The sequence below is a fragment of the Gymnodraco acuticeps genome, unplaced genomic scaffold, assembly GCF_902827175.1.
Source record: "Gymnodraco acuticeps unplaced genomic scaffold, fGymAcu1.1, whole genome shotgun sequence".
NCBI classification, from domain to species: domain Eukaryota; kingdom Metazoa; phylum Chordata; class Actinopteri; order Perciformes; family Bathydraconidae; genus Gymnodraco; species Gymnodraco acuticeps.
The window spans coordinates 1,139,310-1,161,726 of NW_022991632.1; the positions used below are offsets into that span (position 1 = coordinate 1,139,310).

Below are 22,417 nucleotides of genomic sequence, written 5' to 3' on the forward strand. Positions count from 1 at the left end.
TACATTCGACCAGGAAGACACAACCTTGAAGAAAACAGAATCATATAAGTACATCAGGTTTCATAGAGCCAAACATTTCAAGTGCTACTCAACTGGCTTTAGATAAGCCAGCCCTTTATTTATATAAGTGCTTTGTTAATAGTTCTATCGCTCAAAGTGGAGTCGAAAGAGATGAGTTTTCAGTCTGCGCTGGAAGGTGTGCAAGCTTTCTGCTGTCCTGATGTCAATGGGGAGCTCATTCCACCATTTTGGAGCCAGGATAGCAAACCCACGTGTTTTTGCTGATGGGAACTTGGGTCCCCCTCGCAGCGAGGGTGCAGCGAGCCGTTTGGTTGATGCAGAGCGGAGTGCACGTGCTGGGGTGTACGGTTTAACCATGTCCTGGATGTAGGAAGGGCCAGATCCATTCGCAGCATGGTACGCAAGTACATAAACCTAGGAGTGTGACAGTTAAATCCTGAAATCTGGCATGATCATTATCTTGTTTAGTTATTATGGATTACAATTCTGACAGAGATGAATTTCAAAGTGTATTCTTGACCTTTGAGACAGCAGTTGACATTACAATCTCACCTCAGGGTCAATTCTGGCAATAAAAGCTCCAGTAGGATTTAGTGTCATCTAGCAATGAGGCTGTAGATTGTGAAATAGCTAAATACCTAAAATTGAAAAGCCCTCTCTATAGCTAGGGTTTGGTTTGTATTTTTCTTGTCTGTAAAATGGTAGAGCAACACAGTGGACTTTGGTATACATGGATCCACTCACTATGTAAAGAACAACCATTTGCAGATTAAAGTACACTAAAGAAAACTATTTTTGTATTACTATTACATTTAATTTCTTCAAAAACATTCTAAAAACGGAACCTTTAGGTCCTAAAAACGGCAATAAGTTATTTATTTTGACTGACATATGAAGCATGGTATATAGAAGCTAGAGCGTTTAGCTGAAAGCAAAGGCCTGCTGCTGCATCTGTAACAACACTATGACATCTTTGAGGGAACTAAAATAGTAAAGTTGCAGTGAAACCAAGGTGGAAATCATGCAGATGTAGGCGATAATGTACAGGTTCATCACTATTAGCAACCACATATTTTCACACTGTTTTTATGTTGTCATTTGATACCTTATCATACAAAATATAGCAGGTTACAAGCTGTGACTTCCTTGAGTCTTTTTGTCATCACTGTAAGGTTGCCAGGCAAGATATAATGTGTTAATTAGAGCTAAAGTGGGGCTGATAAAGAGATGTTGTTACCTCTAAATATGAGCTGCATATTTATCATACAGACATATATACATAAGTGCTATCAATCTTCACATTCATTTAACTCTTTGTAAGGACGTTTTTCCCTAAATATCTGCCGGGCTGAGGAAGAAAGTGGGCACAGGTGAGCGGGGAAGGTCAGGTGACTGGGACCTTAGGGAGAGGGGTTACTGCAGGGCAAGAGGGAGTGGCTGAATGTGGGGTGAGGTGACAGGACAGGAGAACTACAGGGGGACCGATAGAGAAAGGCAAGGATTATGATTGAGGAAGTGGGAATGTGATGTGAGGGAATGGCAGAAAGGCAGAAAGTGATACAACGTATTCCTTTAAAGTGCAAAGAGAAAAAGGGAATTTTAACATTTACAATTCCATAATAACTGAGCAAATTCCTTCTACTGATGAAGATTGTGTGATTAAATGATTAAGTGGACTATGACGTTATTTTGACAAATCTCAATAGTTTAACTTCGAATAAGTTATTGTTCAAAAACTTATGTAAAAAATACAGGAATAGTTTAAGAACTCTGGCTAATATTCTTGAATAAGTAAGGAAGATTCTAAAGAAACAAGTGCTTGTACCTTTCCTCATGAGGTAACAAGTGAAATGTCATTTTGGTATAAACTTTAGCAATGGTGCATTATAATGGTGTCTTGTTCCATTATAATCCCAATATTTAAAATAATACAGCACTGCTGTCTTTATTTCTGGAAAAAAAAAGCTAAAGCACAAATTGGAGAGCCAAAGACAACCAGTACCAGAAAGGCAGACTGAAAGTCCACCCAAATAGGCTTGCACTGCAGATACTACCGAGACTGAGAGTACAACATAGAGTGAAAAAGAGCGAAAGAGTGAAGGAAAGAGCAAAGAGAAGGAAAACACATGTCAGAGATGACGAAGACGCCTCATTATTTAACTGACACTTTCACTGTCCTGTCCTCGTCTAGCATCACGATTGATTGGGCCTCCACCCTTCACATCCTTCCAGTTATTTACGTCATGGATTTATAGAAATGTTACAGAAAACAGAAATGGTCCTTGACAAAGAAACAAGTTGTTTAAGATGAAAAGGGACCAACGACCTCAGCTTGGAGCACAGAGCTTTAATCACAACCTGAGATGGTATTAGCTGCTCTCAAAGGGCATATGTGATATCAAAGGAAATATCTGAGGTCTTGTAAGTCATTACCGCTGTATTTCAGCCAACAGCCATTTGCTTTCAGCTAAAACTGCATATAAACTAATCTAGTCAGAATTAATTCACACAAGGTACAGGATTACTCCTGCCAGCAGCTTTGTCTCTGTCTGCTCTGCTCTGCTTCGGAAAAACAAGGACAAAAACATTTAGCATTTAATACAGAGTAAAATCGTGTTTTCAGCCGGCAAGCTAACCTTATAATAGCATCGTGTCTATGTGCTAAGATAATCAAATCAAAACATACAAACCCTGTAAGAAGAGTGCATCAATTCATCACAAGTACCATTTAAAAAAACAGCTATTGTGCCCAATGTACGGTGGCCCTGAAGTGCAAGTAAAAAAACAACATTTCACAAAACACTTCAACATTTCATAAAACACAACAACATTTCCTAAAACACAACAATATTTAAAAAACACTACAGCATTTCAGAAAACGCCACAGCATTTCAGAAAACGCTACAGCATTTCAGAAAACGCTACAGCATTTCAGAAAACGCTACAGCATTTCACATTTTACGGAAAAAAGGGTATTCCTTTAGGGAGAACACTTCTTGTTTGTGATTGGACAGAGACAGCCAGAGAAGCACTGCTGTGATTGGTTGTTTTTGCTGCCAGTCAATAAATGACGCTGCGTGATTGGTCAGCACCCGGTCGACAGCACCACGTATTTCCTGTTTGGTACTGTTCCATACCTGCCAATCCAACCAATTTGGGCAGTAGTCTACCGCTTTTGACATGTTTCTACCACCTACCGATTTAGCAGGCTTTCCCAGAATGTCATTCTTCCCAAATTATAAAAAATAAAAATGACACTCCACGGACTCGACTTTTAGCGGAAACCGATTGCATCATACAAACAGTCCTCTGTGTTTCTGAAAGAGAAACAACGTGCAGAGGAAGGGCAGCGTTACCCCCGGGACTGCGGTCAAGCCAGCCTCCACTTCGGAAAACACAGTCAAGCCAGCCTGCCGCAGTCCCCCGGGACTGATAATAATCAGTCATCACTCCCAAATGAGTTTAGGGGAACAGAGATGAGTCATTTGAGTCCTGCAGGGTTTCCCCGTTAATATCAGTGTCTCGAAAACACATGTTGGCGACTGAAAGACATCCAGTGTTTGGTCTTTTCCGGAAGCATCCTACAGTGTCTCAACTGAAAGAGGACCACAAACACACAACATATATAATACCATTTTGAGATTTGGGGATATTTATCTCCCATTCTTTCACTTTTTCTGACATTTTCAACACCAAACATGTCGTTGATGTCTCTGTTTAGTGAACTACAGCAATCTGAAAGCTTGTGCATTATTTATATCACACTGCAAAAACATGCAGGAAATGACTTTTTTAATGCAGTATTTTCTCATTTATGGCGCATCACAAAGATATATCGCTCTGTGCAAACCTTTGACTAATATTGTCAACAACATGAAACAAGAATATGAACCTGGCTTTATCCAATGTTCACACAAGAGTTCTGGCTTTCCTACATCCTTACACATCCTTCATACACTGTCTCAACTGAAAGAGGACCAGAAACATACAGAAAATATATAAAATGTGGAGACTTTGGGATATTTATCTCCCATTCTTTTACTTTTGGACATTTTATGACCAAACATGTCGTTGATGTCACTGTTTACCAAACTACCACTTTTTCTGAAAAATGCATACAATTATGCAATATTTACATGGTTTATACATGCAATTACTGGGGTTCCATTTCTTCTGATTATATAGTTTGGGCGTGCACATTTGCCACGCGCAAACCTACCTCTTTTGGATTTGGAAAGGTTGGCATGTATGCCGTTCAGATGTTTCTTCACACATTTTAAACTGATTTGGAAAGAATGGAAGAAGAGATGGAAATCTTAAGGGAATATTTTAACGAAGGATATACATACGATGTTATGATAACATCGTATGTATATCCTTCGTTAAAATGTCATAACAGTTATCCTCGACATGCTGTCAACCCATCACAACATCAACATGTCCCTTAGAACCAGGGGTGTAGTGCTGCCAGAGCGCCGCTCCGGTTGTTAGCATCTGGTTATATGTACATCAGGAGTTGTTTCTACAACAAGGTGGAGGAGAGTCCTCTCCTGTCAGACTGAGAGGATCTTATAACTACAGCTCAGTGAGGTCTCCTCAGTCCTAACTCTTTAAACCACGCTTTCAGGTCTCTAAGCAGGGGTGTCGTTCTTTTTAAATGTTGAAGTTAAATGCATCAATCTGGTGCACTTTGAGAGCAAAGTTAGGGACTATGGATACATCTCTCAGCATGTGAAACTGTAAACAGAAGTACTTTTTCTTTATGCATAGCATATCTTACTAATCACTCCCCTTCTAAACTGTATTTTAGTTTTACTGTCCTATAGTATGAGTTGGAATTCTTTCATACCTGTTTTTCATTTATTCTCTTACTTTGTATAACTATCATGATCATAAAAAAAGGTGTGCCTTGGAAATACTTGTTTACATAAATGGTGACCAAACCGTTTGAGACCCACCGAGATAACTTAAGACTAAAGTTAACTATCTAAACACTCAGATAGTCCTTTAGCTCACTGAGCTCTAGTTATAAGATCCTCTCAGTCTGACAGGAGAGGACTCTCCTCCACCTTGTTGTAGAAACAACTCCTTATGTACATTAGCATAGCTAGCTAACCAGATGCTAACAACCGGAGCGGTGCTCTGGCAGCACTACTACACCCCTGGTTCTAAGGGACATGTTGATGTCGTGATGGGTTGACAGCATGTCGAGGATAACATCGTATGTAGCCTATATCCTTCGTTAAAATATTCCCTTAAGATTTCCATCTCTTCTTCCATTCTTTCATACTCAGTTTAAAATGCGTGAAGAAACAGCTGAACAGTACCAAACAGAAAATACGTGGTGCCGTTGGCCGGGTGCTGACCAATCACGAACCGTAATTTCTTGACTGGCAGCAAAAACAACCAATCATAGCAGTGCTTCTCTGGCTGTCTCTGTCCAATCACAAACAAGAAGTGTTCTCCCTAAACTAAAGAATACCCTTTCCGTAAAATGTGAACTGCTGTGATTGATTGATTGATTGATTGAAAAGTTTATTAACAGCTTGCATATTGGGTACAGTACAGTACAGCTCAAAACATACAATTGTTAAGGGGATGCAGACCAGAGAAAGACTTTCGTCTTGTTTACATCAGAGTCCCCCATTTCCTGTAACGTTTTCTGAAATGCTGTGGTGTTTTCTGAAATGTTGTAGGGTTTTGCTGTAGCGTTTTCTGAAATGCTGTAAGGCAAGGCAAGGCAAGTTTATTTATATAGCACTTTTCAACACAAGGCAATTCAAAGTGCCTTACAAAAAATGAAAGAGATTAAGAAAATGGCATTTAAAATCAGTCATTAAAAAGAAAAGCTAATAAAAGAAACATTAAAAGAAAAAATACATGGCAGTCAATTAAACATTAAAAGAAAAAAGTACATGGATAAAAGTTACAGTGCAGTCTAAGATATGAATAGTTCAATTAAAAGCAGCGACAAAAAGAAAAGTCTTCAGCCTGGATTTAAAAGTAGTCAGAGTTGCAGCGGACCTGCAGGTTTCTGGGAGTTTGTTCCAGATATTTGGAGCATAATAACTGAACGCTGCTTTACCATGTTTAGTTCTGACTCTGGGGACAGAAAGCTGACCAGTCCCTGAAGACCTGAGAGATCTGGATGGTTCATAATTTAGCAGGAGGTCAGAAATGTATTTTGGGCCTAAACCATTCAGTGCTTTATAAACCAGCAGCAGTATTTTTTAAATCTATTCTTTGACACACAGGAAGCCAGTGTAAAGACTTCAGAACAGGAGTGATGTGATCCACTTTCTTAGTGTTAGTGAGGACTCGAGCAGCGGCGTTCTGAATCAGCTGCAGCTTCCTAATAGATTTTTTAGTGAGACCTGTGAAGACACCATTGCAGTAGTCGAGTCTACTGAAGATAAAAGCATGGACAAGTTTTTCCAAATCCTGCTGTGACATTAGTCTTTTAATCCTAGATATATTCTTTAGGTGATAGTAGGCTGATTTAGTAACTGTTTTAATGTGACTGTTGAAACTCAGGTCAGAGTCCATGACTACACCTAGATTTCTGGCTGTATCTGTTGTTTTGAACATTGCACACTGAAGCTCAGCGCTAACTTTGATACGTTCTGCCTTGGCTCCAAAAACCATTACCTCAGTTTTATCTTTGTTTAATTGGAGAAAGTTCTGACACATCCAGTCATTGATTTGTTCAATGCACTTACTCAGTGTTTGAATTTGAGCATAGTCTCCTGGTAAAATTGTTACGTAAATTTGTGTGTCATCTGCATAGCTATGGTAACTTATTTTGTTGTTCTTCATTATCTGAGCCAGTGGTAGCATGTAGATGTTAAAGAGAAGAGGCCCCAAGATGGAGCCTTGAGGAACCCCACATGTCATATTTGTCAACTCAGATGTGTATTTACCTATAGAAACAAAGTTATTTCTGTCCTTTAAGTAGGATTCAAACCAATTCAGAACTGTTTCCGAAAGTCCCACCCAGTTTTCCAGTCGGTCTAGTAATATGCTGTGGTCAACAGTGTCAAACGCAGCACTGAGATCTAATAATACTAACACTGAAGTTCTGCCACTGTCTGTGTTTAAGTGGATGTCATTAAAGACCTTTACAAGAGCAGTCTCAGTGCTGTGGTTTGGACGAAAGCCTGACTGGAACACCTCAAAACAGTTATTTAAATGCAAGAAATTACTCAACTGTTGAAAAACAACTTTTTCAATGATTTTACCTAGAAATGGGAGGTTTGATATGGGCCTGTAATTGTTCATTACTGAAGCATCTAGATTATTCTTTTTTAAGAGCGGTTTAATGACTGCAGTTTTCAGGGCCTGTGGAAAAATACCTGAGTGAAGAGATTTGTTTACTATATGAAGTAGATCTGAGGCCATGCAAGGCAAAACATCTTTGAAAAATCCTGTTGGAATAATATCAAGGCAGCAGGAGGAGGATTTCAGAAGTTGTATAATGTCCTCTAGGTTTTTATCATTAATCTGATGGAATTGTGTCATGATGTCTGAATTGATGTTAAGTGGAGATAGGGACAACACATTTGCTGTTCCTGATGCAGAGGCACTGACTGCTTGTCTGATTTTCTGAATTTTGTCAGTGAAGAAGGAGGCAAAATCATTGCACGCCCTGGTGGATAGAAATTCAGAGGCTACTGACACTGGGGGGTTAGTTAGTCTGTCGACGGTAGCAAACAAGGCACGTGTGTTGTTTTTGTTTTTGGTAATGATGTCAGAGAAGAACGATTGTCATGCGTTTTTTCAATTCCAAATTATAAAGGCCAAGTCTCTCTTTATAGATTTCAAAGTGAACCTGGAGTTTTGTTTTTCGCCACCTGCGTTCAGCTTTTCGACATTCTCTTTTTTCTGTTTTCACGCTCATGGCCTTTCTCCATGGAGATATTTTCTTGCCAGTCACTTCCTTTACCATAGTTGGAGCAATGGCATCTATAACATTTTTAATTTTTGAATTAAAATGATCTACTAGCTAATTTACTGAGATGTTGGCAGGGGCAAGTGTGGAAGAGAAATTCTGAGTAAACATTTCCCTAGTATTTTCAGTTAAATATCGCTTTGTGGTTACCTCTTTTTGAACATTTTTGTGAACAGAAATAGAGCTCTCAAAGAAAACACAGGAATGGTCAGAGAGTGCAACATCAGTCACCACAACCTTAGAGATATTCAGACCCTTTGAGATAATTAAGTCCAGAGTGTGCCCCTTATTGTGCGTGGGCTCCGTCACATGCTGAGTCAGTCCATAGCTATCAAGAACACAAAACAGTTCTTTAGCCCCTCTGTCCTGGGGGTTGTCAACATGGATGTTAAAATCACCAACAATGACTAGACGGTCAAAGTCAATACACACTATAGACAGCAGTTCAGTAAAGTCATCAAAAAAGCTTGCACAGTATTTGGGTGGTCTATAGATATTTAGGAACAGAGCTCGAGAGGAGCATTTCAGCTGAAGGGCCACATATTCAAAAGAATCAAAGTTTCCATACGATGTCTTCCTGCATTGAAGGGAATCATTGAACAGAATAGCAACTCCACCCCCTTTCTTATGCATTATTTCCTGACTCATAAAACTAAAGTTGGGAGGGGTTGATTCGATAAGAACAGCTGCACTGTTATTTTGTTCAATCCAAGTTTCTGTTAAAAACATAAAATCGAGATTGTGCTCAGTGATAAAATCATTGATTAAAAATGTTTTTCCTGCCAAAGACCTGACATTTAATAAAGCTAGTTTAAGTTTGTTAAACACACTATCAGTCATGTTTTTTGTAACAAGCTGTGGCTGACATGGAATCACTGCTAAATTAGATACACTCACACAAACGTTTGAGCGCTTCCTGTTTCTATGATTCACCGCTCTTAATCTATTACCTATCAACACAGATATTGGCAAAGCTACTGGCAGGCAGGGCCCCGACATGTCCTGGAAAGAGTTGAGAGTGCCATACGCCCTTGAGCCTGGACCCATCACATATCAGTAAGAGTTTGTTGTGTTTTGTACACACACATCCTTATCAGGCGGAGACTGCAGATGCCCCCTCGAAGGGAGGGGAGGTGGTCGACGTAGGCACGGTGATGGAGACGGGCGAGATGGTGCGGGGGTAGAGGACATGCTGCCAGGGGGGGGAGGTGGTTGACGTAGGCGCGGTGATGGTGCGCGTCTCCGCGGTGATTTTGGTGGGCTTCGTTGAGGAGCGGGGGTAAAGGACATGGTGCCAGCCCTGCGTATCGCCTTCGTTTGGTCTTTGAACTCCAGGAAGGAATCGGTGCCAACCCTCTGTATCTCCTTTGTGTGTTCATCGATCTCCAGGAGGGTGGGCGAGGGTGAAAGGGTGAACGGAGTATCCTCAAAGGCGTTGACAGGGGGGGGGGGGGGGGGGTGACGGGCAGTGGAGACTCCTCCATTTGTCTCATAGGTCTCCCATAATCAGAACATTCCTCAGGCGGGTGCAGTGATAATTCTTCAGGGTTTTCTGCGTGATGTGTTGTGTCTTTCTCCTGTTTTGATTCCTCTTGCTGCTTGTCCTTGGCAGAAGGAACAGATTGATGACGCAGGCAGTTGAATATGTTAGAGATAAACAATTTCACTCCTGACTTGTTCAGGCAAACTCCATTTGCCTTGAAAATATGTCTGCGATCCCAGAAAAAGTTAAAATGGTCAATAAAATGAACAGAATGGTCAGTACAGGCCGTTGAAAGCCAGGTGTTCAGTGCAAACAATCTGCTGAATCTCTCCACTCCTCTTCTGACTGGCGGTAGAGGGCCACTGATGAACACCTCTGCATTTAGAGAGCTGGCAGTTTCCAACAAACATTTAAAGTCTTCTTTCAGCACTTCTGACTGTTGTTTCACAACATAATTTGTTCCAATGTGCAGTACCACATTCTTCACAGTCGGATGTTCAGCCCCAATATGCAGGATCTTCTCAGCCGAGTCAGAGACCACATCCTTGGGAAAACAGAGTACTTTGGTGTTGTTCTTATTACACAGACCTTTTACATCTCTTACAGCAGAGTCACCCACAATCAGAGTTTCAGGCCCAGTCGTTAGCTTTCCCTCTAGCCTTTTACTTTTAGAGTAGCTATTGGTCCTTACCCTGCTGCGTGAAGAGGACAGGTTATCCAGGTCATCAGATCTCCGGTTCTCGGTCAGCGGAGCGTATCTGTTCTGGATTGGCACACTTGGTGGTTTAGGAGGATTGTTTGTAATTCTCCCTTTAGCAGCTGTCCACTGCTGTTTCCTAGTATGAATAGGGGTTGAAGAGGCGCTCTTCCTGGGTGATAACAATGCAGGCCAGCCGGCGCATCACAGATTTCGGAGCTCTGGGCTCTGCCTGTTATCCGTCCTCCCAAATCCCATGGAAATGATTTACTCTTAGGCTTTGCACCCAGAGAGTTCCAGGGAGGACTACCACTTGTAGATTTATTACCCGGTACACAGCCCTCCTGTTCCTTGGAATCCTTGTAGCTGCTAACTAGCTGTGAGTTAGCATACCCTTCTCCATTATTTTGCAACACTGGTAAAGTCGTGTCATTCCCACGACATAGTCCATTCACTTCCACGTTAACTTCCAACCGTTGCATTTTCATTTCCAACACAGCCATCTTCTGTATAAGTTTCTGGAAGTCATCTGTAGAGAACGGAGGCATTTTGCTACCAACTAGCTTAAGCTAAATAGCATGCAGTAGCCTACCAGGCTTTAGCTGTTGCTAGGCCACGCTATTGTAAGACTGACGTCGTCGTAAAAATGTTGAAATATGGCTGAGACCCTCCGTCTATTTACGAAGATGAACTGTCCCAGTGATAAGTTAATGTCCAGGAGCCGCTGCTCGAAGTTTTCAGAGAATAAGAATAGGAAAATCAGCATAAAAAGTAAGCAGAGGCAGGAGCAAGCAGAAAAGCATCTGCACTGTAAGAAAGATAAGCACCGAGTTCCGAGCGTATTCTGAAAGGCTGTGGCGTTTTCTGAAATGTTGTGGCGTTTTCTGAAATGTTGTAGCGTATTCTGAAAGGCTGTGGCGTTTTCTGAAATGTTGTGGCGTTTTCTGAAATGCTGTAGCGTTTTCTGAAATGTTGTGGTGTTTTCTGAAATGCTGTAGCGTTTTAAGCTAAAATAAGATAAGATGAACCTTTATTAATCCCCGAGGGGAAATTCAGTTGTACAAAGCAGCAACAGGATAAGCGTGAAAAAACAGGACAGCAAAGATTCACACAGATTAATAAAATCAAAAATCAAGAAAATCAAGAAAAAAATCAAAAATGATAATAATAATAAAAGACTATAAAATAGGAGATGAGTAAAAATAAGAGTAAGCAACTGTAAAATAACTGTCGGCATATGTACATATTTGGTCATCTAAGTTATAAAGTACGGAATAAGTTAAAGTGACAAGTGAAAAGGGAAAATGGACATCTGTACACATAGTGACATATCTGTACGCTCTGCATCAGCCAAACGACTCGCTGCGCCCTCGCTGCGAGGGGGACCCAAGTTCCCATCAGCAAAAACATGTGGGTTTGCTATCCTGGCACCAAGATGGTGGAATGAGCTCCCCATTGACATCAGGACAGCAGATAGCTTGCACATCTTCCGGCGCAGACTGAAAACTCATCTCTTTCGACTCCACTTCGAGCGATAGAATTATTAACAAAGCACTTATACTAATAAAGGACTGGCTTATCTAAAGCCAGTTGAGTAGCACTTGAAATGTTTTGGCTCTATGAAACCTGATGTACTTATATGATTCTGTTTTCTTCAAGGTTGTGTCTTCCTGGTCGAATGTACTTATTGTAAGTCGCTTTGGATAAAAGCGTCAGCTAAATGCAATGTAATGTAATGTAATAATATCTATCTACCTTTTTGGTCTACTACTAATAATATGCTAGCATGGGTTGTGGAAACAGTGTATATTTATGTCCAGTGATTTAATTTTATTTATTTTTCATCATTAACCCCTTATTGTGTAGCCTGATGGCAAAGGACTGTCCGAGGCGCTTGGTGCGTTGTCGTGGAGGGATGAGTCTGTGGCTGAACGTACTCTTCATCTTCACTAGCTCTGCGTGGAGTGGGTGGGAGGGGTTCTCTAGGATGCTGTCAAGCTTCCTCCTCATCCTTCCCTCTGCCACCTCCTCCAGATTGTCCTGTTGTACTCCAACTACAGAGCTAGCCTTCCTCACGAGCTTGTTCAGCCTGCCAGTGTCCCTAGTGTTTGTGTTTTCACCCCAGCACACCACGGCAAAGAAGAGCACACTGGCCACCACAGACTGGTAGAACATCTGCAGCAGCCTCGTGCACACGTTGAATGACCTGAGCCTCCTCAGGAAGAACAGCTTACTCTGTCCCTTCCTGAAGAGAGCATCAGTGTTATCTGTCCAGTCCAGTGTATTGTTTAAGTACACTCCCAGGAACTTGTAGCTGTTCACCACCTCCACATCCTTCCCCCTGATGGTGATGGGGGTCAGAGGCCTCTTCCTGCTCCGCCTGAAGTCCACCACCAGCTCCTTAGTCTTGCTGATGTTGAGCTGGAGGTGATTGTTGTCACACCAGCCTACGAAGTTCTCAACCAGGGCCCTGTACTCCTCCTCATTGTCATCTGTGATGCAGCTGACAATGGAGGAGTCGTCAGAGAACTTCTGTAGGTGGCATGAGCCGGAGTTGAAGCGGAAGTCGGAGGTGTAGAGGGTGAACAGGAATGGCGACAGCACAGTTCCTTGGGGGGCTCCAGTGTTGCTCAGCAGCACATCAGACACGCTGCCCTGTAGTCTGACATACTGAGGTCTGCTGGTGAGGTAGTCTGTGATCCAGGCCACCATGCTGTGATCCACCTGCATCACTGACAGCTTCTCAGCTAGCAGGTATGGCTGGATCGTGTTGAAGGCGCTGGAGAAGTCGAAGAACAGAATTCTTAGTGAGCTGTGCAGCTCCTCCAGCTGTGTGTAGGCTCTGTGGAGCATGTAGGTGATAGCATCCTCTACGCCAATGTTTTCCTGGTAGGCAAACTGTAGAGGGTCCATGGAGTCACACACGAGGGGTTTGAGGTGCTGCAGAATCAGTCTCTCAAAGATCTTCATGACATGTGAAGTCAGAGCAACAGGCCTGTAGTCTCATGGGGTGCTGGGGCGTGTCTTTTTGGGCACCGGGACAATGCAAGACGTCTTCCAGATGTCCGGCACCTTCATCAGCTTCAAGGAGAGACTGAAGAGGTGCTGAAAAACTCCTGCTAATTGACCGGCACACGCCTTGAGCACTCGGGGGTTGGTGTTGTCTGGACCCCTTGCCTTCCTCACGTTGATCTTCGGGAGCTGATTCTAAACTTGTCCGGTGGTCATTATTAGGGGTGTGAAACTGCTGGGAGTGGCTGATGCCCCCCCTGGAGTGGAGTTGGGTGTGTTTGGAGAAGAAGATTTCATTTTCTGAAATGTTGTGGCGTTTTCTGAAATGTTGTGGCGTTTTCTGAAATGCTGTAGTGTTTTTTGAAATGTTGTTGTGTTTTATGAAATCTTTAAGTGTTTTGTGAAATGCTGTAATGTTTTGTGAAATTTTGTTTTCAGGGCCATCGTACATTTGTGAGAGAGAGTAACATTATTCCACAAACACCTGCCTTGACGCCCATTTCTTCTTAAAAGTAAAGCCATGTAAATAAGGAAGGCTCTTAAAAGGTGCCATTGATTCCTCCAAACCAGTTATTCAATTAGTACACAAACAAGCAACTGTATTGACTGAATGTAGGCATTAAGGGATGCTGAAAGACACGATAATGCAGGCAACATATAATGCTGTCATCTCTAGCTCTGCTCCAAACTGAAATGGAGTTTTTTGTGGTTATGGTCCACAGTTCTAATTAAATCTATAGTGCCTCCACACAGTGACTGATCCTCAAGAGCACCTATAGTTCCAAAGGAAGACACATGCAGTCATCGACCAAATCCAGCCACGTTGCACCATTAGTATGAGAGCTGCTGACCACATGTGGCGGAGAATTAATTATAAATTAGGGTAGGAGGGAAGAAGTCGTGTATGGAAACATTGACATATATTTCTATCAACCTCTGTACGCTGACAACAATTATTAAAGCTAGTGATGGTAGAAGAAAAGCTAAGTAGAAATAAAACAATTCAAGGAGCAGTAGTGAGAAATTAATTGAATTTGCTCTAAAAATCAACAACACGGTACGGGGGATTCTCTTAGTTATTCAGCAGCAACTAATGACCAATCTGTGCAGTGAGGTCATTTGGATAATAAAAGGCCTCCAGAATTATTACTTTTGGAATTTGCATAAAACTGAGTAGATTCGAAACTTTGCAAGATAGAAAAAAGGTGGAGCAAAATAAATCACTGTTTTGATTAAACCTACTGACAAACACTAAGAAACAGCTGGTATTGTAGCCTGAAGAAATGCATAAAAGTCTGGGTTAAGATCAATCCAGGGCAAAGCAAAGACTAAAATGAGCCTTTGTGAGATTATGAAGATTTTCAAGTCTCTGTTATGTAATAGTTTCACTAAAAACCAAAATGTGATTAACCTTGTTAAAAAAAAGTAAAGGAGAATGTGCTTGAATGCTTGGTTCCTCTGAGAAAATAAATAAACAGAGACCCGGGGTAGATGTCACTGTTCTCCAGTGTCAGATCAATAAGCTGAACTGTGATCAATATAAGGAAACAGAAGTCCTGGGTTTGCAGAAGGCAGGGATCCTCTAATCGTATCCCTGGGATTTCCTTCCTGTCTTACGTCCAGGCAAATATAGCACCAACTGCTCGGGGGTCTTGGCATGTGCACACACGTGTGCGAGCATGTGCAGCCGGTTACATTGTGCTGCCAACAGACACCAAGGGCAGACTTGGGGACCAAGCTGCATCCTGGGCAGGGCCATGGCTAATGAGGTGAGGATGCTCCATTAATGTTCCCCGGAGCTAAAGGCCTGGTGGTCACAGCCCACTTCTGTCATTAAGGGACAGAAAAGGGCTGGCACAAGCTTATCTAACCCTAGCATGTGTGCAGGCTAAATAACAATAAAGATGAGCTGTAGAAACTGGCAGCTATAAAATGCTGTTGCTGAGTGTGGCTGTGCGGACTAAATTGATGTTGTTAATATGAAAAAGATGAGAGGGAGAGCTTTTAGCCCTTGTCGGTATGGGCTATGGGTAGATAGAGTAGGTACTCTAAAGTTTAAAAGTAAAAGCTAGCCATAAACTTGTAGAGATTAGAATATTGATTTTACTCTTGAAATACAGCAAAATTACTTTCAGTGAGTCAGTTTTCACATCTCTCGGCTGACTGCCGAAATAAACTCACCAAAGTCGGAAGAATTTTTTAACATATGACTCCTGACTGAGGAGCTTCCCTCTCAACACTTGAAACCTCCTCCTGACTTAATGAGATGACAGATGAGGCTGAGCTTTTTCTTCACATCCTCCAAAACTGCTGCTGAGTCGTGAGGAAATAAGCAGCAGAATCATCACACCATGAAACACAGCTATAGATAGATACAAATACACTGAAGCGTGAGAGAGAGAGAGAGAGAGAGAGAGAGAGAGAGAGAGAGAGAGAGAGAGAGAGAGAGAGAGAGAAGGGGGAGAAGATGAGGTTTGATCCCAAGTGGTAGATGCTCTGGAGGAGGAGGCAACTGAAGGGAGAAATGTGCACTGATCTTGACCCTACACAGCAATCCTATTACATTTCCTAATTGGATGGGGTATGAGCACTGCAGTGATAGAATTAGAGCACTAAAGCGTGCATGGTGGGGATGCGGGAGCCCTTTGGACCTCCATGTCCGACTGTTTGGTTTGCAGACAGGGAAAGACAATGCAAAACAAATATGCTTAAGGAGAAAACCGCTGCAATGTAACTTTGATACAAAATGTACGAAACAGGTGACTTTACTCTGCGTCGACATGCACTTTCAACAGTTTGTTTCAACAGCAGCTGATTTCCTTCTTGGTGTATAATCAAGAAAGAAAGAGGAGAAGAAAAAAGAACCAGCACTCAGCCGAGCTCGACAGGAAGAGAGCTGCAGCTCCATCAGAAAGCAGACGGACATCTTTGAATTTCTGCTCATAAATAATCGGGGACTGTCTAACAACATTACATGCCTATTTTCTGCATCAGATCACCATGGAACCTAGTTTATTTTTAATCAACCTCAGAAAAAGCTTCCAGGAGAAAATAAGGGCCTTCTCAAACTAAGCTAATCCCAAAATATAAAAGGTGAGCCTTGGTAGATAATACACTACATCTCTGTGAACCTTTTGACAAGACTGGTCTAATCCTCTATTCTTCCTAAAAATGTAAAAAGGTGTATTTCTCAATTGTAATTAAACAACGGCACGGAACAGCAGCCAGGGAGAAGTAATCTATAGAATTATAAATGGTGTGCAGAAAATAGAGAGAATCAATAGCTATTTTAATTTCAACTGCACTCCCTAACACGTGCCAAGGGGCTCTTTTGACTGCAAAGTTCAGCCTCCTCAATAACTATCATGGGCAACACAGGCAGAAATCGAACAAGTTCAATATGAAAATGACAGCGGGTCGGTGTAAAGGTTATGATTGTTTTAAACTTTAAATCAGCATAAACACTCATGTACAGCTACGCATGATCCAAGGTTGAGTGAGTTTGACAGGATGACAGTTTTGGGAACAAAATGACTTTCCTGTTGTTTTTGCATTTTGATCAAAAGCTAAAACAGTCTGGCCTTGCTCCAGGACGCAGGCTCATTAAACTTGTACCTCTAATGTTGGAAAGTAATGCTCCATGATGAAAGGAACTTGCCGAGCCAACTACATGACCTACAGTTAGTGCAGCGTAAAATTCACTGTTAAGCGTTTCTTCTTGCTGGTTTCAAATAGTTGGGATTGGATTTAGGAAAATAATCTGTATTATATTTTACACTATCATCCTGTTAAATTAAACTCAGCACAAGCATGCAGATACAAATATTCACAACAGCAGTCAAATTAATCATCAAGGGAATGGTAATGACACTGTTTTGTATCTTCAGCACCAGTGAGGTCCTTAAAGCTCTCACAGAATAAAGAGATATGAAAACAAACAATCATGGAGTGAATACAGCACAGGGCTGAAATAGCAGTTATTTCATCTAGACTCCTAAATCATATTTTATCATCATACGGCCACTGGTATGATGTATGCATGTAATGCATTTTTAATAAGCCAGTGTGAAGCACATATGGCACTAGCATGTGATAACCAAATGTTACTGCCTCTGAGCAAGAGAGAGAAATTCCATATCTTGCTGCATTTGAGGCATCCATTGGTTATTTATTTATTCATAGAACTGAGTCCAAAGCGTGATTCATTGGGGCTGTCTTTTTCGCCTGCCAGAAGATTAGGAGGGACAATCTGGCCCCTGTGACGTGGCATTATTCCCGACAGTGAAATACTAGAGACAGCTGTGTCACTCCATTGTGAAGCAAACACTAAGGCTGAGCCGCGGGGCAGTACAGCTTGAGTGTGGTTATTACTATCACACATCCATTTAGCACCGAAGGGCTCCACAGGTGGCATACCAGACAAAATAAAACAAAAAAAACAAACAATTAGGGGATGTGACATATTGCTAATGTCATTCAAATTAACTTTGGCGAGAAAGCTGTTGCAATGTTGGAAAGTGCTTCGTGGAAACTGCTATGAAACGTGACTAACTTCAGGATGTGCAGCAAAAGGTTAACCTGTTCTGTATAAACTCATGATCCAACAATCACTGTATTAATGCTTTCAGACCCTCGCAGTAGCCTACTCTTACGTTTATTTGTGCACTGCTAATCCACACCTCAGAGAAAAAGCACTTATTCCTCAGGATGCAGTACATGATAAGTACATCTTGTATTATGGCAGTGAAGACACAAAACCCTCATATCAAGTCTGACTTAAGATTGAAATGCAAGTCATGGTGGTAACGTCTTAGTCAAAATGAGTTATATTCCAATTACTCAGGTGCGTGCCTGAGTAACCAACTGTACAGTGGCTACACTAATCTGATTTATGTTAGCAATGGATTGAATGACTGCATTATGTTTGGCAGAAGTTGCTCACAGGCAACAACACTCTCCAGTTTCTCTCAGTTTTTGGAGCGTTGAGCATCTTGCATTTTAGTTTTCATGTTCTGCATCTTAAATGTTTCTTTCAGTTCAAATCTCACTCCTCTCATAAACCTTACTTATAACTGCATAAGAGCTGTTTCCAGTGCCAAGCAGACTGCTCAGCAGAAAACAGCAGGAGGACACAGTTAGCAGGTCGTTGGTGAACATAGTGGAGCATTTAGCAGCTAAAGAGCCAGACATTTTCCCCGGGAGTTGGCAGAGACCAAAACATATGGACATTTGGACGGAGAAATAACACAATCTTTCTTTTACAAATATACTTTTAAATTCACAAGTAATATTCATAGGACAGTTTGCAATCTTAAAGAGTCTTCTCTAATTATGCACCTGTTACACTGCATGGTAGCTTATCACAGATACACTAACATCTTTGTAAACAGATGCTTGACAAATGCTTTTATCAAAATGTAGGATGATGCTTAAAGGACTTATAGCTATGTTAATGTATCAAGGTCAAATGCAAGTTAAAGTTGTCAAATTTCACATCCAAGATGTTTCAGGAGTCATTGCTTTTTGACTGTGATATATCTTATCACTCAGACTTCACCTGTTCCCGAAATGTCTTAAGGCCCCAGAGACGTTCCTTCATCAATTCAGAACACACCAACATGCCATTTCCCCGGATCTTTAATCTCTCCTAGTCTCCTCCTGCCTGCCACCCAGGTGCTGCCAAACCATCACTCAGAAGCTCAAATCATTGGCCCTGTCAGTTACCAAGTTCCATAAGAAGCCTTTCTCGAGCAGACAAATGTGGGGCCATCAGCACTGCCTGCATGTAAATTGCTTTTATAAACATTTACCAAACAACGCAGTTGTCGCTGCAGCAAGCCTGCTTACCTGCCGCCCGATATCTTACATCCAGATCCAACCTGACAGCCGCAACATTTAAAATCTCAGGAGAGTTTTTTACAACTTCCTCTTAGAGTATTCCAGAGCTACGAGAAGGAAGCTACACAGGGGAAATTGACACTATAAATACATTACACACCTTAAAAAAACATTGGCATTCTGCACGCCTCCAAGCTAAATTCTCATTAAGAAGGATAAAAAACTGTGTTCATACTTTTGTGGTTATACTTTTCTGAGAAGAAGGAAACTGCTGTTTGGTTGATAGATGAAGTAACTGGAAATATAAGCAGTGCACACATCTGTTTCCAGACATTATCAGTTTTGTAGGCTCCTGCTGCTATACAGCAGTGCTTAGAGGGAACTACAGCAGCGCACTGCGTAGGTTTTCTTCACCATAATGATGGATCACGGTTCCCTTAATTTGGTAACATGATTTCAATTTCTGCACAATGGTCCCAACTGTCATCATATGCAGAGTACTGTGAAGAAGGGATTTCATTTCATCTGACTAACACACTGCAGCCTGAATTGAACAGAATCACCAGCATCAACAAAATAATGTATAGGTAGTGAGTGACAGCAATTATTTAGAATTTGAACTTGACAATAGCCTCATAATCTATAGAAAGAACATCGTAATGAATGTTTCATTATTCTGCTGCACTCTAACAAATCCTGAATACACTTAAATACAGTTACCAAGATGAATGAATGAATGGATGATTTGAAGCTGGTGTAATGGTGGCCTGCTATTCTCCAATAGCATCAGAATAATGGGCACTGAATTGTCTTGAGTTAGACATCCATCTGCTGTCTTCATCATCACTTAAAGTCAACCCTAGGGCCAGAAGGATATGGATCTCTCTATCTCTCTCTCTCTTCTTGTGTGTGTGTGTGTGTGTATTATGTATATGTGTGTATGTTAACCTCGGCACAAATGTTCCGTACATTTAATCAACAAGAACATTTGCATTTATAGCACTCTTAATCCCCAGCTGTTAACCTCAGACTCATACAATCCATCAGACAAATGTGTTAAAGCTTGGTCCATTTTCATTTGCAGCTCCAAAGCAGAGATAGCAGCTGCTATAGGAATCCATTTACTGGACAGAAACAGCCCTCGGAGCCTAATTATGACTCTCATTAACGTATTGCACCTTTTACTTCAACAGTGAATTACAGGCTGATTGTAGAAACACCAACAACAAGCAATCAATCAATCAATCATGCACGATCTCTTGAGACAGAAAAAATGCCAAAATCCAGCAGATCAATTCCATAGCAGAAGCAAATAATGAGGCAGTGTGGGATCCCAAAGGTGGGGTCCAGATGCATTTGAGTTATTCACAATGCTGAGCTCAGATTTGTGGAGTGTATTGATTGTGGGCTTCATTCAAACAAGAACAGGATGATTTAGGCAATTTAGCTGAAGGCATGACATGACTATTCATTTTTTTCATTTAATTTCAAACCTTTATTTAACCAGATTGGTCCCATTGAGATCATAGATATCTTTTTCAAGGGAGACCTGCAGTATATAGGTTCCACATGAAACATAAAACAATAAAATACATCATACATTATATTTACAGGATACATTTACATAGTCATAGACATTTACAAGTGCCCATAGTATCAACGAGCATTTCATTTAGCCTAGCTTTAAAAACATGCAGAGGAATGAGATTGCTCAGTTTCAATTCTTGCTGTAGATTGTTCCAAGCAAGTGGAGCTGCGCACATAAAAGCTGTCTTACCTAAAACAGTCCTTGCTCTTGGCACATCTAACAATACTACATCATGCGATCTAAATCAATCTAATCTAGACTTTTTTTGTGCAAGGCTAAGCCTGCCTTGTTGCTCATTAATGGCAGCAACACACCTGAGCATGCAACATGCTGGTGGTCAGAATATTGATAGGGGCTATACTTAGTTTGATCTCTAGCAGGAGCCGTTAAGCCTCTAGTCTTGTCTGGCCAGTATTTAATGTGTGCACGAGATGCAAAGTGTAACCCCTAGCGTTCGCGTGCACCGACTGCATGGAAAGGAGGAAAAAGGGAAGGAGATGGTTAGAATTAACTCACCCCCAGGATGACAGTGTCTTCTCCCTGAAATACTGGGATGAATTTATCTCCGCGGATAATTTCGGACTTGTTCAGAGGACGAAATCTACACAACACCTTGATATTGCATTCTGCATTAGCATCAGCCATTGTTGGGGAAAAATAGTGTACACGCTTTCCAATAAATAAAAAGGGATGTCTCTATCCAACAAATATAAAGACAAATAAAATCCCCGTCGCAAATTCGCGTGAACCACCTGGGCGCAGGCTGAAACCACCGGCTACATGCAAAGCGAGACCGGCAGGCGAAACATTTGGATGAATGGACACCCACTAGTTTTGGGAGATAGCTACTAGAGACAAATTCATTAAAGAAATCACAAGCAAAAACAACCCGTTCGGAGTGATTCTAGTTTCAAAAGCCCTCAAACCAAACTCGCGTAGGAGAACAGATGGAGAGTTGTAAATGTGAGTATATTCCAACCCGGTCCGGTCGGCAGTGTCTGGATAGGCTGCAGGCTGCTCGGGAGCATGCCTCTCCGTCATCACTGCTCTCTCAGTGGGGGCGGGGTTTGGAAAGTAGCGACTCAAATCCTCCCATCAGCACCACTGAGGAGGAGAGCTCCAACTCTGCTACTTATTTCCTCAGCCAATTTGAATTTTAACTGGGATTGACATGGAAGTTAACTTTTAACAATTGAACACTGAGCACAACAAGCTGAAGGTGTTCCTTATTGCATCTTTTGATTTTGTTTTGTGGCCAGTAATTTTTAGGTCCAGAATTTAACAATTTTGTCCACGTCTTCACCAGATTGGTAGTCATGGCAATGCTGTTTTGCATGGGCAGTCATGTAGGAACCAAACAAAGGCTCCATCGTTTTTGTCATTAAATGAGGGTTCTCCATTGATGTACTGCACATTCATCAGAGCTGAGAAAGTCAGATACAAAAAGAAATGTGCTCAACACTAACATGTTTAACACTTAGGCTATAGGAATTGAAATAGCTATAGGCTACAAGGGCTATGCACTACGAAACACAGTTCGACAAATGTATACTATTACAACTGTTTTATAGCATTTAACACATTTGTCTCAGGAAACAGAAGACTATGAGTGCTTATTATGTAGTTTCAATATAGTTTTTTTTCTATGTGTTTTAATTATTATTCAATAGCCTATCGTTTTTTTTCTATGTGTTTTAATCATTATTATTTTAAACATAAGAAAGTAACATACAACATTACCCATTCATACTTTATCAATGCTTTTAGATAAGGTAGATAATTTTGAATTTTGACCGACAGAGTGATCATCTTCACAATCGACCGTCTTTG

At 41.3% G+C, this 22,417-nt stretch overlaps 1 protein-coding gene across 2 annotated transcripts in view; it reads right to left on the minus strand.

The window, feature by feature from the left end:
* kif5ab (kinesin family member 5A, b) overlaps positions 1–21,579 on the minus strand; it is an 82,324-nt gene extending 60,745 nt beyond the window's left edge. For both annotated transcript variants that reach the window (XM_034198390.1, XM_034198389.1), the window contains exon 1: positions 21,104–21,579. In XM_034198390.1, the coding sequence (XP_034054281.1) occupies positions 21,104–21,232 (129 nt within the window). In that variant the 5' untranslated portion in view covers positions 21,233–21,579. The remainder of the gene's footprint in view (positions 1–21,103) is intronic.
* Positions 21,580–22,417: the final 838 nt, after the last annotated feature.